Source organism: Cavenderia fasciculata, assembly GCF_000203815.1.
Source record: "Cavenderia fasciculata unplaced genomic scaffold Scf_Dfasci-G-b-285a01.f1-5, whole genome shotgun sequence".
Classification (NCBI taxonomy): Eukaryota; Evosea; class Eumycetozoa; order Acytosteliales; family Cavenderiaceae; genus Cavenderia; species Cavenderia fasciculata.
In genome coordinates, this window is record NW_004457708.1 from 672,725 (window position 1) to 687,455 (window position 14,731).

General features: G+C 35.5%; 7 protein-coding genes across 7 annotated transcripts; 4 read left to right on the forward strand and 3 right to left on the reverse strand.

Moving 5' to 3' along the window:
* Positions 1-276: 276 nt before the first annotated feature.
* Positions 277-592, forward strand: DFA_03955 (uncharacterized protein; the record flags this gene model as incomplete). Its single annotated transcript, XM_004366308.1, has 2 exons — positions 277-289; positions 450-592. 2 exons carry the CDS (start codon positions 277-279, stop codon positions 590-592), a joined length of 156 nt encoding a protein of 51 aa, XP_004366365.1.
* Positions 593-1,033: 441 nt separating this feature from the next.
* Positions 1,034-1,887, forward strand: DFA_03956 (glutaredoxin family protein; the record flags this gene model as incomplete). The annotated part of the gene is made up of 2 exons (XM_004366309.1): positions 1,034-1,195; positions 1,288-1,887. 2 exons carry the CDS (start codon positions 1,034-1,036, stop codon positions 1,885-1,887), a joined length of 762 nt encoding a protein of 253 aa, XP_004366366.1.
* A 171-nt stretch (positions 1,888-2,058) lies between these two features.
* coq10-2 (putative coenzyme Q-binding protein) lies at positions 2,059-2,829 on the reverse strand (the record flags this gene model as incomplete). The annotated part of the gene is made up of 1 exon (XM_004366310.1): positions 2,059-2,829. The coding sequence occupies one exon, from the start codon at positions 2,827-2,829 to the stop codon at positions 2,059-2,061; it is 771 nt and encodes a 256-aa protein (XP_004366367.1).
* A 560-nt stretch (positions 2,830-3,389) lies between these two features.
* Positions 3,390-4,561, forward strand: DFA_03958 (oxysterol binding family protein; the record flags this gene model as incomplete). Its single annotated transcript, XM_004366311.1, has 2 exons — positions 3,390-4,370; positions 4,430-4,561. 2 exons carry the CDS (start codon positions 3,390-3,392, stop codon positions 4,559-4,561), a joined length of 1,113 nt encoding a protein of 370 aa, XP_004366368.1.
* Positions 4,562-4,697: 136 nt separating this feature from the next.
* Positions 4,698-5,837, reverse strand: DFA_03959 (uncharacterized protein; the record flags this gene model as incomplete). Its single annotated transcript, XM_004366312.1, has 1 exon — positions 4,698-5,837. One exon carries the CDS (start codon positions 5,835-5,837, stop codon positions 4,698-4,700), a length of 1,140 nt encoding a protein of 379 aa, XP_004366369.1.
* A 790-nt stretch (positions 5,838-6,627) lies between these two features.
* On the reverse strand, positions 6,628-9,612 carry DFA_03960 (uncharacterized protein; the record flags this gene model as incomplete). The annotated part of the gene is made up of 5 exons (XM_004366313.1): positions 6,628-6,719; positions 7,301-7,755; positions 7,819-8,091; positions 8,169-8,384; positions 8,453-9,612. The coding sequence occupies 5 exons, from the start codon at positions 9,610-9,612 to the stop codon at positions 6,628-6,630; spliced, it is 2,196 nt and encodes a 731-aa protein (XP_004366370.1).
* A 1,465-nt stretch (positions 9,613-11,077) lies between these two features.
* On the forward strand, positions 11,078-14,613 carry DFA_03961 (uncharacterized protein; the record flags this gene model as incomplete). The annotated part of the gene is made up of 6 exons (XM_004366314.1): positions 11,078-11,240; positions 11,293-12,110; positions 12,176-12,949; positions 13,053-13,691; positions 13,784-14,157; positions 14,247-14,613. The coding sequence occupies 6 exons, from the start codon at positions 11,078-11,080 to the stop codon at positions 14,611-14,613; spliced, it is 3,135 nt and encodes a 1,044-aa protein (XP_004366371.1).
* Positions 14,614-14,731: the final 118 nt, after the last annotated feature.

Genomic DNA, 14,731 nt, shown 5'->3' on the forward strand with positions numbered 1-14,731 from the left:
ACGCTAATAAATCTTCATATTTTGATGGTCCTTCCTCAGCCTTGTTGTCAGATTTCATCGCTTGATTGAAACGGGTAAATCGTCGCTTTCTTTTCAAGAATAGGAGGTTTGCTTTAACAAAATCATCTTCTCCCACCATTTCCTTTAGTTTACTAATAAATAATGCTACATTGTAATATATGATAATAATAAAACAAATAAGAGTTAATTAAGAACAAAAGGGAGAGGTCATACGAGATTGTATTGTTTGATATGTTTGTCGCTAATTCGATGATTATGAGTTTTCATTGTATGTTTCGAGACCATAGCATCACATTGAATGCAACACCCATAGTCACTATCGTGATCAAACCTGGTCAAAAATTGAATTTTATCAGCAAATGAAAATTGCACTTACTTCCAGTACTAGATAAAATAATTTGACAATACATGTATTATTTTCAATTTAGATAATAAAGTAATTAAAATTCAAAGTGAAGTGGAAGTTGGTATTAAATACTTTTACCATGTGCAAAGATGGACTCGAAGTGCTATCGTTTGCGTACCTCTCGAAGTGGTTGCAAAGATCTTTGCTGCGCCAACCCAATTTTGAAGATATTTTGAGTGCCAAACAAGTTGAATGTGTCGATAATGAAAGCTAAACGCTGTGCTCATGTTTGTTATACATGCTATGAGAATGAAGTTTAAATTATGTTGTTATGTAATACAAATGAATCGACATTGAAATTTTATTTAACCTCTTGTGCACGCGCTATATTCTCAACCAAACCACTCTTCATCCGGGCTATAAGAATGGTGATCATATCATTTATCCATTTGTCATAAAGACGATAACTGCTCTAACTTTTATTATTCTAATTCTGTTTAGTATATTTTGAGTTGAATCAGCTCGGATGCATATCTCTCATAGAAATGATTATGTCACAAGTTTTCTTATTTTTTTATTTTTTGTTTGTTCTTTTCAATGACTTTCGTTTAACAACATATTATTATTTAATATCTATCATTATATTATTCTAAAAGAAAGAGAGAGATGGCAACTACAGTGACAGCATTAGAAGAGTTAAATACCACCCTTGTTAATAACAAATATGTAGTCGTAGACTTTTGGGCTGATTGGAGTAAACCATGTCTTCAAATGAATCAAATCATCGATCAATTGGCGACTCAATGTCCAAAGTTAAAGTTCTTAAAGGTGAGATAGACATACAGATAGATAGATAGAAATAATAAACAATATAGATTATATATTAACATACTATATATATATTTATAACTCATCTTTAGATTGAAGCTGAAAAGGTTAGTGAAATCTCTATAAAGTTTGATATTAAATCGGTACCAGCATTCTTTTTCATGAAGGATGGTATCATTGAAGATCAGTTGATTGGTGCCGACCCATCACAATTGACAATGAAAGCTATTCAATTCCATACACAAGCTAGTGGTGATAGTTCAGTCACTAGTAACTCTACTACCAACAACACTACATCTAACAACAATAGCAATGAACCATTATCAGTAGCTCAACAACCATCACAAGAAGTATTGGACAAGATCAAGAAACAACAAGAAGAGGAAAAGATAAAGTTGAATGAACGTTTGGAAAAGTTGGTCAATCAAGCACCAGTCATGCTCTTTATGAAGGGGTCTCCCGATCAACCAGCATGTGGTTTCTCAAACAAGACTGTTGCTATCCTCAGAAAGGACGGTTTTGTTTTCGACTCTTTCAACATTCTCGATGATATGGCCGTTCGTAATGGATTAAAGGAATACAGTAATTGGCCAACCTACCCACAACTCTATATCGACGGTAAATTGGTTGGTGGTTTTGATATTATTAAAGAATTACATGAAGAAGGTGAATTGGCTTCAATGAAACCATAAAACATAAATAATTTAGATATATATATAAATAACAGATTTTGTACACAATCGATTAATAAATAATAATAATAATAATAATAATTAAAACTCCATCCTCTTCTTCCTTCTTCTTCTTTTTGTTAATATTATGCTATACAATTTAATTCATTATTTATTCGCGATTATTATTATTTATCGTCGACCTTTGTTGTTATTGTGGTAAAGTTGATCACATCTTTTATCAAATGCAGTGATCATTGATTCAAGTGAATTGGCAAAGAATTGGTCCATCATGGTTGAATGTAATGATGATTTGAATTGATAGTCCAATTGACAATCGACAGTACAAGTGTCTGTAGATGGACCAGTTTTGAATCTCCAAGTAAAGGAGAGATTGTGAAATATGGTAGAGTCTATTGAACTGGCATTGATATAGGTGAGATGGTCGAGTGTCACCTTGGAAGTATAGCTTTCATTGACGGCACCTGCTCCAACTGTCAATATCGCTTCAAAACATTTTCCAGGTGTAACTATCTTTGTGATCCTCGAATCGATACAGAATGGTAAAAAGTCTCTATACTCTTGTACTTTTGATACGACATTATAAACTTGTTCAGGTGTATACTTTAATGTCTTGCTTAACGATTTATGTACTTGATCTGGTGTTTGTGTAAATACACCAAAAATATTTCTCTTTTGTTGGTAGTTCGATGATGATGATACAGTAGTTGATTGTAATGGTGTTGTTGACAATATGATATTATTTATATTTAATGTTGTGTTTCTATAGTTTAGATTGGTTGTTGTAGTTGTATTGATATAACTATTATTTTTATTATTATTAGTGTTATAACTAAATGATGAAATACATCTTTTTTTACAGCTAGCTAATGACGATGTTGTTGTTTGTTGTCTCGCAGCTGTTGATATCAACATCCATTTTGAAGATAAACTCTTTATCATTCTTTTGGTGTGTATTAAATTATATGCAATGATCGAAATGAAATTACACTTGCATCGCTTCGGGTGATCGAATAAAAGTTTTTAAAATTGTTTGAACTTCGTCATGATGGCCATACAAGCACTTATGATTATTGATCAATAAAAGAGATAGATAACTTATAACTTATAACTTATATATATACATGTATCTTAAAACATATGTAATATGTAAAGAAAGATTGATCATCTGTAGATCATTCAATAATAACCAACATAACACGATCCTTCTCTGGATAGATATCTCCAACTCATCTTACCAACCAACTAACTAACAAGTGTATTCTCACTCTTATCATGGACATCGTTAACGATGGTGATGATGATGATCGTGATAAATAATTCATCTGTTATATAACATTCAAATTGTCAAACGAAGAGGAAAAGATAGCTAGGGGTAATTGTACAATTACAAACTACAAATTTTTAAATCAATGTTCATCAACTGTATGTTATTTTGATTATAAATAATGATTTATTATTTATACCCTTTTATTAATTCTAATTTATTATTTATTTAAATCATGGGAAAAAAGAAATTAATACAACTGGAAATTGAAGAACAAGAAGAAATACCAAAAGAGTTTAAAGAGAATCAAGAAGAAAAGGTGGAAGATGAAGACATACAAAACATTGTAGATCAAGCCGAACAAGATGATAGTGATAGTAGAAAATCAGCATCTGATATTATATTTGGTATAATTAAAAAGTTACATATTGGAGCTGATATCTCGATCATTTCCTTACCTGGTGCTTGTGTACTACCAAAATCATTGATTCAACTCATGTCTGAACAATTCACTGCCCATTTCGATCTACTACTCCAAGCAAATGACATTAAAGATGAAAAGAAACGTCTATTACAAGTATATTGTTATTTTGGATCGATTCTCATGGAGATTAAAGATTGCTTTAAGAAACCATTGAATCCAATCCTTGGTGAAACGTATCAAGGTCATTTGGATATTGGTGCAACAAGAGTAGACATTTTTACTGAAAATGTTTCTCATCATCCTCCCATCTTTTCAATTACCGTATGTTGTAGAGGTGATGTTGGTATTAAAGTCACTTCTACAATAGGTTTAGGGTGTCATTTCATGGGAACCCATGTTAAATTTGGTACACAAGGAGATATATTGGTTCGATTCGATAGATTTGATCAAACCTATTCATCGGCAACTCCAAACTTGGCATTACGATTATTTAGAGGGTTTATGGAGTACGTTGGTCAAACAAGTGTGACAAATGACAGAGATGACTATCGTATCAAATCAATGTTCCACGCCAAACCAATGTTTATGGGTTCATACAATTATTTTGAAAGTACAGTTTACAGGGGCAAGGAAAAGTTACATAAAATCAAAGGTCATTGGGACAAGCAATTGGACATCAACTCTTCTTTTAATAGTTGCGACTTTACAAAATTAATTGACAGACATGAATTAACACCAACAGAAATCATTTTACCTCCTCATGAGGGATTGTTACCTACCAACTCACTCTTGGTATGGAAAGGTGTAATGGAAGCACATAAAACAGGAAACACAAACTCATTTCAAAAGAGAAACAAAAAGTTGAAGAAGAACAAAGAAAACTTGCTAAACAAAGATTACAAAGAAATGAATCTTGGAAACCAATACATTATCATCAAAATGATAAAGGTCAATGGTTATTAAATTCAAATAATAATAATTAAATTATTAAATAAATAAATACAATATTGTAATTATTATTTTTTAGTTTGTACAAAAAGGGGTGGATAATTATTATTATTTACAATAATTATTTATTTATTATTATTAATTGATTTGGTTTTTGTTATGTTTTTTTCTTTAAACATGTTCTAATTTAATAGTTGGATATTTTTTCAAGATATAAATATTGGTTTGATGACGTCTAAGTGCAGCGGCTGAATATCTGATTACTTTGAGTCGGGGGATAGAGTCTGCCAATTTTACATAACAAACATCTTGAATCTTTGGACAGTCGCGAAGTTTGACCTCTTCGAGTGTTTGAGAGGACTTGGAGCTGCAAACAGTCATGATTGATGCCTCGGTAATATCAAAGCAAGTGTCGAGTGACAATCCTTCGAGTGGAGTGGTGAGATTATCAATAAGCTTGGAAAAGGTGAGATCTGACAACTGGCGTGGATTCTCAATTGACAAATCACGCAAGAATGGGAATGTGGCACCAATATAAGAGTAGTTGTCGGGTGTGAACGTTGCCATGGCAACAGCCAGTCTTTTGACTGACCGTGAAATGACTTGACTACTGCAGTTGAAACGGTAGTTGTTGGATGAGATTCTGAGGTCTTCAACTTGGTCCAAACTACTTAGGATCTTTTCAATTTCATCGTCTGCTACATATTGTGTTGAGAGGTTGAGTGTCTTGAGATTCTTGAGTGGTGCGACGAACTGGTCGAGTGGGTTATTGGCACGCATCGAGTAGTAGACGCGAAGTGATCCAAGAGAAGATGGCCAACTCGAGTCGGTACGGTTGACAAACAAACTCTCGCTGTTGAGGTACTGGAAGCCTGTGATATCAAGACTTGTAATTGGATAGTTGCGGAGTGTGTCGAGATCCTTGAGAATTGCATCGCATTGAAGTGTAAGGTGTTTGACATTTGGACATGCACGCATGAGTTGTGTCACGGGTGACACGTCGGTAGCAGTGTCTAACCCAACCTCACACGATATCTTGAGTGTCTCTACATTGGGTGGAAGGTGTTCCAGTGGATAGTTGTAAGAGGACAACTCGAGCAAGTTGATCTTGGTCATGGACCGGATGACACTTGACAACTCTGAGACATTGTGTTCGACACGGAGTTGTTCCACGCTGTCTCTGGCAGCCTCCAAGATGACTTGGATCACCTGGATACTCGACGAACTGAGACTGCCGAGGTGGACGCTCTTGACACGCTCAAAGACGGGTTTGTGGCGATCCCTTAACACCAACGAATCGTTGATATTCATATTGTTAAAGTTGAGCTCTTGGAGCACACCAGCACTCAAATTGTCAAAGATTGAGTCGAGTATTTCTTGCGACAAATAGATATTGTACAATTTGAGTGATACAATGTTGGTCTGTTCGGCGAGACGTGAATAATCGAAATCCTTGTAGCGCAGCACGAGCGAGTCAAATTGGATGGCTGGCGAATACATAAACAGCAGTTTGAGTATGTTTTGGTCCGAGTAAAACTTGGTAATGACGTCGGGATGGAATGTGGAGAGTGGGTTCTCGAGGAAGAACTGCTGCACCTTGTTGCGGAGTAGCGGCGAGTACTCGGCGAGGATAATGTAGGACAAAAAGGGGATGGGGATATTGTGCAGGTTCTTGGAGTTTTCCAAGTGCATGTCGAGCACCGAGCAGTCGCGCTCGAGTACTTCGTCAACGAGCTGGCCAATTATGCGGTTGAGGTCGGCGTACTCTACCTTTGTCGAATGCTGTACCTCGAGGATAGCAATGACACCGCGGTGGTAGTCGTGTGTGCCGATACTGACGCCACGCAACAAGGTGACGATCGCAATACGGTCGACATGCTGACGGTATGCTTCGAGTAGTGCGTGCTTGTCTGGCAGTGTCTTGAACAAATCAATGATGGTGATGAGCTGCTGCACGGCTACCAACACATTATCGATCATATAGTCGACGCCAACCTTGTAGTATGGTGCACCGAGTGACGCGCTGTCAAACAGTAGCGGAACAACCACCTGCGGATCAAACTGAGACAATCTTTTATATGTATTACATGCCATCCTATAGTCAGCCGACAACGTGTACACTGTCGCCAATGTGATCAACGATGCGGGTGTCACGCCAAATGCCAAAGACGTGTTGAGATTCTTGAGTGCCATCTTTAAGTGGTTGCGGTCACGTTTGAGCTTAAAGTTCTCCAAATCGACCAACCCCAACAAATGATACAACGATGCGTCGGTTGTCGAACTACGCGACGCTTGCAGCAACTTGACACGACACGTTTCCAACAATGACAACTCCTCGCTATAGTCATCGCTGAAACGGACATAGTCTGCTTCCTGCACGGGTCTATCATAGTATACCTGGTTGGCATAGATCATCTCCAACGCCTTCATGTAAAGTGATATACCTTCACTACGCGAAATCATATTCGAATGCTTGGCAACTGGACGCACATCCTTGATGTCTGTGTACAGCACCATTGGCATGCGTGGACGCACGGCCGTCTTGTTATCCAACAACGCTTTTTTAATACGACTCGACAACTTGACACCTGTCTTGTGCTGGAACTTGGCCATGACATCGATCATGGACAACACACGAGACAGGTCAAACTTGGAATCGAGCTCTTCTTCGGAGAGACCGCATCCCAACGCACCATACTTGTTCATAAACAAACTCTTGATTGTGATGGTCCAATACCCCTTGTCCACGTCAAAGTGGAACACGTTGAATATACGGTTGAGGAAATCGACAATCGTCTGAATACACTTCTCTTCCGAGCCAATAAAATGTCCAGACAAATGAATACGCAACTCTTCCTTTATCTGTGATTTCAATACACGCGCAACCATTTCATTGAGAATGTTTTTACGCAACTCTGGATGAGTCGTACGATTACGCAGTTTTCCAAGGTGACGTAAACTAATACCAAATCGATGTACCTCGGTACAGATATCCCACGTCGTAGGTTGTCCATTCTTCCAAAGATCTTCAAACTCTCTAGCAGCCTTTGGAATGATAATATCATATAGATAAGTGGTAGCTTCAATGATTTCATTGTTATGTCTTTCATTATCAGGATCATTTAAACCCCATCCTGTAAATGAATCTGATGATAATGGTTTCTCGTATGATTTTAAGAATTCTGGTCTAAGTAATTTAAAAAATACTTCTCTATGTGCAATTGCATTACTAAAATAAAAGGTTAGTTAGATTAACATATCTTTTTTTAATAAATTGTATCTATGTACATACCCATCAATATCAAAATAAGCCTGGGGAGGGAATAAACGAGCAAAATCAATTGCATAGTATTCTCCACGCTCAGATTTATGAATTTCGAAGTCACCAGGTCCATAAACAGCCTTTGGATTATGTCCAGCAAGATGTTTCTTTAATTTCATAACTTCACCAACTCTTTCCATAATATCATTTACCTCTGGTACATCATCATGAACTACATTTCCACCATCACAACTACCATAAATAATTGATGATTTTGTAATTGGTAATAATGAAATAGCAACTCTTTTCAAAAAAAAAGTAATTATAATATTAATATTAAATTCTCATTTTCTAGTTCATTATATTATATTTATACATACAATCTATAACCATAATAATCAATTACACACATAAGTGGAACATTAATTTTATCACCTAAATCATTATCCATAATATTTTGAAAGAAACATGATAATCCTCTTAATTCATTTCCAGCGGCTTTCGATGCACCAAAATCAGATGGATATTTTCCACCATATAACCATTGATCTCCAATCTTTTGATCATATGCAAATTTAAATAATATATTTTGGCAACTAAAAATTAAAGGTTAGATATATAAATCATTTTCTATCTATCTCTATCTATCTATCTTTTATCTTACATATATTTTTCACCACCAGCAATACCACCAATATCAATTGGTTTAATAGTTTTAAGATGAAGTGGCATAAACATTTCCTTGATGATGATGAAACCATAGTGTTCAGCAGCACGAACAAAATCCATTGCCATAAATGTAAGTTTTTGGAATTTGTCAAGTGAAGAGGGAAGACGAAGTAGGTTTTGAAACTCCAAGTTCCAATCCCTACCCTTGTCTTGGATATCACGATTCTTTTCCAATAGTTTGTATTTCTCCTCCTCTTCTTTTTCATCTTCAAATGTTGCACTTTGTCTAAGATTGGCAATGGCAGAAGCATCAGAATAGAGTGAATAACCACCAGTACCAGTTGACATGGTGTCAGTATTATCAATACTTATATTATCTGCATTTTTAGAGTCGTACATGGCCGAATAGGATGATGAGTGATAGTTGGTGGTAGTGTTGTTGTTGTTGTTGTTGTTGTTGGTTGAAGGACTATTAAAGTCATTTCTCGATAACAACTGTACCATCTCATTATTGTAAAGTATCGATGATGACAATAATGGAGGATTAGAATAAATAGTTGAATAGGCTTGTGATGAAGTTCTTTGTTGTTGTTGTTGTTGTTGTTGTTGTTCAAGTTGATTGTTTGGTAATGAATAACCACTATTACTACTTTCACCAACACTACTGTCATCTCCAACTACTCTATTTTCATTAAAGAAGCTACTACTATAATTATTATTATTGTTATTATTATTATTATTATTATTATTATTATTATTATTATTATTATTATTATTTACATTGTTATTGATATCAGATGATGAAACTGATAGTGATGGAACATTATTATATCCACTATTATTATTATTATTATTAGGTATTAATGTTTGTTGAGGAGGAGCAACAACAACATTATTATAGCCAGAGTTGATACTACCATTATTATTATTAATAGTAACATTTGTAATATTGACAGCAGTTGATGTTACTGATACATCTGGTTGTTGTGGTTGTACTTGTATTTGTTGTTGTTGTTGTTGTTGCTTTGGTTGTTGTTTTGGTTGTTGTTTTGGTTGTTGTCTTTGAGCATTGTTATTGTTATTATTATTGTTATTGCTACTGGTATCTTTGACAGTCCAATAAGCAAATACACTTTTGAATTGCTTTTGATCCATCTCTTTAATTAATATATTCTCTTTCTTTCTATTACTCTAGAGATAGATAGATATATTATGTTGTTGATCAACTACTCAACTAACCACAATGAATAGAACTTTAACAACCAAGATTCAAGTTTTAAAAGGCTTGTGGTGTGTGATGGGGTGAGTAAAATAAAAAGTCTGCTCACATATAGTTTAATTAAAAGATGTCAAAACAAAGTATAAATAGAGAAAATCTCGAAATTTTCTCTGTATCATCTTATTTCGTATTCAAAACGAGGAATGCTACCTTATTTTTATTGTTTGTGGAGTCAATGAATGCTTGAAACTTCCCATCTCTTTAGTAGCTTGGCTGGATTCTATCACTTAGTGACCAGCAATACAATATAATAATAATAATATTATAATATTATAAAATACTAGTAATATATAATTATTTAAAGTTAATTTGGTGGTTGTACAAATTTATGTTTCTTTCTTTGTTCATTCCCAATGCACATATAAAATTTATTTACACGTGTAAAGAATTATTTTCTTTTGATGATTGATTGTTGATCAAATTCAGGATTTAAAATTAATTGAATTTCGGTGTACCGCAGCAGTAGATACTTTTTTACTTAAATATCTGTAATTCAACAACCTTCCTTGTTTTTTCATCAACCTGCAGGGGTTTGGGGGCAACCAGACCGGTAATAATTTTTTTCAACTTGAAACAGCCCCTCAAAGACCGCTATCCCTCCCTGAACATCAAAGATCACTCAATTATTTGAAGGGTGCAGCACAGTACAGTAGTCTCCTCGTCATCCTATCCTCTTCCTCTTGAGTTTTCATTCATTCATTGATTTAATCTATTCATTCTATCAATTTTGAACAAATAAATTAAAAGAGAGAGAGACAGACCCAAAAACAGATATAATTAGCAATATATCAAGTATCAGATCCATCATTCATTTTTTTTAGATATTGTAAGTGATCAAACCCGTCTCTATCTATCTCTCTTTATCTCTTTATCTCTCTCTCGACACACAATACATGTAATACTGTGATTGGATAAAAAGAGAAACTGAACTTGCAACAACCCGCCTACTATATTCTCATAGTTTGAAAAAGGAATAAAAAACGAAAACTTTAATTCAGATAAGGGAGGGATTATGTATGTCTGTCATGTCTCAGTGTCTTTTTAAGGACTCATACTCTCCTCTTGCACACTTCATCTTCATCATCATTGCCAACCTTCAACTTCATTAGGCACTTTTTTTCTATTTAAACCCTCCACCACCAACCAACCCACCCAATCTTATAAATTAAATTGAGTATTGGTACTTATTCTTCTTCTTCTTCTTTTTTTTTCAAAGTGAGAAAGAGCATAGAACAAACATCAAGTAGACTTATATAGAGAAATAGAGATAGATAGATAGATATATTGATTTAATGATTACACTGACATTGGAACATCAACAAGAAAACTACTACTATCATCATGGTGACAACTAATCATCATAAATCTTCATCAACATCAAGGATGAGGACAACTGCAACCACGTTGTTCTATATCTTCATTCTCGTATTGTTATTGGGTGATGGTTTCGGTAAGCAAAACAAGAAAGCAGACAAGCAAACAACTAGCAGTCAACAAGAAATAGGTGTACATCTTATATTTATACGATTATTGTATTCAATTTCAATTCATTGTAGTAGGGATCAATGCTATACAGAAAACTACACCAACAGCAAAAAAGACGTCGACAACTGCATCCACTGTAATAGGTGGATCGGGTGTACCTCCTACTGCTTCTGAGAGCGTTAACAGTGCACAACAACAACATCAACAACAACAAACAAAACGAGAAGCTGTCAATATAGAACAACAGCAACAGACGCATATCATCAACCAAAACATACAGCAACAACGAAGATACTATCATCATTTTAGATACAGTCAAGAATTAAATACACCGTCTCCACAACTCTCTGGAATCGATGGTTTTCCATGGCCACCCAATTTAAGTACAAGTAAACAACCTTCTTCTTCTTCTTCGACCTCTACTACTGGCACTACAGCATCTGCATCAGCATCAACATCAGCTCATGATGATGCCGTCGATGGTGTCAATGAGGAAGTAGAGGAAACAATAGTATTTGGAGAGACATTGGATGAAGACATGATTGAGAAATTCGTTCACGATAACAAAGACAAAGACAAAGACAAAGATAATAATAGTAATAAGCAGAAAAAGGAAAAAGATTTAAATGATAATAATAGTAAAAAGAAAAGTAATAATGTAGATAAACAACAACAACAACAAACTAAAAAGTCAATGAACGATAATAATAATAATAATAATAATAATCCAGTTAGTATATTTCCATTAGATTTACATTTCAAAAATAGTCAAATGTGTATAGATAGTAAAGATTCATTTGTGATTACCAACCTAAAGAGTCATCCTATTCAAATCCTATCGATTCAAACTTCAAGTCAACATTTTGAAACTGATTTCATTAGAAGTTTTGTAAGTACAATAGAGTGTAATATATAGTGTATATGTTAGTATTAACTTGTTTGTTTGATCTATAGACATTGAAAGATAATGAGAATCATAGAGTTAGAGTGGTATTCAAGCCAAGATATATTGGAGAGTATAATACGACTGTTCAAGTACATAGTGTCGATCAGGATAGTGGCTTGACATATGTTTCATCGATAAAGGTGTTTGGCACTGCCAAGGGATCATTTTATCAACTCTCACCTATAAGCGATCGAGTGTTGATAGACACGATGTTTTCACGATCCATTTACATCTACAATCCACATAATGAAACATTGTACATCAAGGATATCTATACTTCTGGTGCACCATTTTATTTATCTTTACCACCAGGATCTTCGACTACTTCTTCCGATACCCCCCTTCCTCCTTCAACTACACCTAGTGTAACTTCCTCCATACCTTCAACTTCTTCACAAAAGTTAAAACAACAACAACAACAGCAACATGAATCACCTCAAAATAACATTTGGGAGATTGAGCCATTTACAAGAGGCCAAATCATCAATTTGTCATTTCGGTCATCTTTGACTGGCATGTTTAACAATGAACTTCACATTGACACGAATTTTGCCAACTTTACCGTCTATCTACAGATTCAATCGATTGGCGAGACGGTTCATCTTTCTCCTGAAAGCTTGGACTTTGGCTTCATCACTGGCAAGAGTGATTTTAAATCCGTATCTTTATTTCTTTACAATCCAGAACAAGAAGATATAAACATTCTTGAAATCCGTCCTCTTCATCCAGATCCAAGATTAAAATTCTTTATTCATGATGATAGTACAACTTTTGCAAAATCTGTAAGAACAAAACATAAAACAAATAACAACAAAACAACAAAACATAATGTGATCACAAAGTTGACTAACTAATGCTTTATTTCTCTATTTCTTTCTATTTTAGCCATCAGAAATTGCACATTTTTTCTATAGTAGTGAATTGGAAGGAGTATTTCGTGGAATCATATTGATTAGAATCAATGGATATAAAGATACACATATTCCATACCGAGCAGTTGTAGCACATGGTGATTTATCTTATAATCCAAAAGATGTATTATTTCCATTGATACCATTTGGTTCTGGTGATATTGATATGGATTTTCTAGATGAAACACAGGATGAGCCATATCCAAGACTTTCCCCAACCACCTTGAAAGATGTTGCGAGTAGACCTATCGTCAGTAAAACCACACCGGGTCTATACACAAATCGTCTTGTGCTTCGAAATAATTTCAATGTTCCATTGGTCATTTATTCGGTGCACGTAAGCGATAATCTATTTGTGGTAAAGGATGCTCCGCTTGGTGTCTCTGTTAAGCCACACGAGACTTGGAAGCCAATCCTATTAGAGATCAATCCCAACTACAAATACAACGATCGTCAACTCTTGGGTCCAGGTGGTAAACATGCTTCACTCTATGTAGATACAAACATTAGTGTGTTTGAAATCGATTTACATGCTTATAATCGACTTTTATCATTCTCTACCAATTTATTGGATTTTGAAACTCAACCATTATCAACATTTCAAGAAAGATCTGTAAGAAAGAAACAAAAAAGAAAAAAGAAAAAAAAAAAGAAAAGAAAGATATATATATTTACCATTTTATTATTATTATTTGTTTTGTTTAGATTGATTTTGGAGTAATATCAAGAAATGAAGTAAGAAGAAGAACATTTAAATTGAAAAATTCAAATCCTTTTAATTTGTTTATTACTTGTGTTGGACATATCCAACCACCAACCAATACCAATCGATTCAATATCAAGACCGATGGAGTGAGAGGTATTTTTGGACAAGATGTAGTGATTATAAACAAGAGTGGAACTGGTAGAGATACTGCTTCTGGACCCTCATCTTCATCTTCCTCCTCGACACCATCATCAAATTCATTATCATCAAAGACATTGACAGCAGACATTTCAATGCAATTGTTGAGTGTGTACAATGATCGTGGACAGTTTGTGCATAGTGGAGCCGACTTTTTTGGCGCTGATCATTCATTGTTTGACCATCCGTGTGTCGATCTGCCCAAGATGGTGAGGGCACGGAGAAACAGCAAAAAGAACAACTATCGAATCACATTTGAGCCAGTGGTGGTGTTGCCCCCCGGACACACTGCTACATTTGGGTTGGACGTGTTGACGAGGAGCAGTTATGGACGCGGGGAGCGTCATCTGGTCATCATGACACAGTACGAGAACATGACACTGTCGTACAAGTGGCGAGTGATGAATGGGTCGCTGTCAATCTCACCGCAGGTGGTAGACTTTGGTTCGGACCTCACTATGCACGGCACACCCGTCACCCGTGGTTTGTACGCCAACAGCACATACAATATTGCCGTCAATATCACGTCGATCGATATATCCGACCCGCGTGTGACATGTGTGATGCTGACAAACCAGCTGGCGCCCAAGGGAGTCACCCATTTTGCCAATCTGGTGTTTACACCCGTTGATCTAGCCGACGACGACCCCGAGTTTACACGTGCGTTGCAGGAGTTGGCCACGTCGCCCACGACCGACCTGCATACCGTCAAGGTGCTGACACACGAGTATATCCAGCGTGAGACGCTG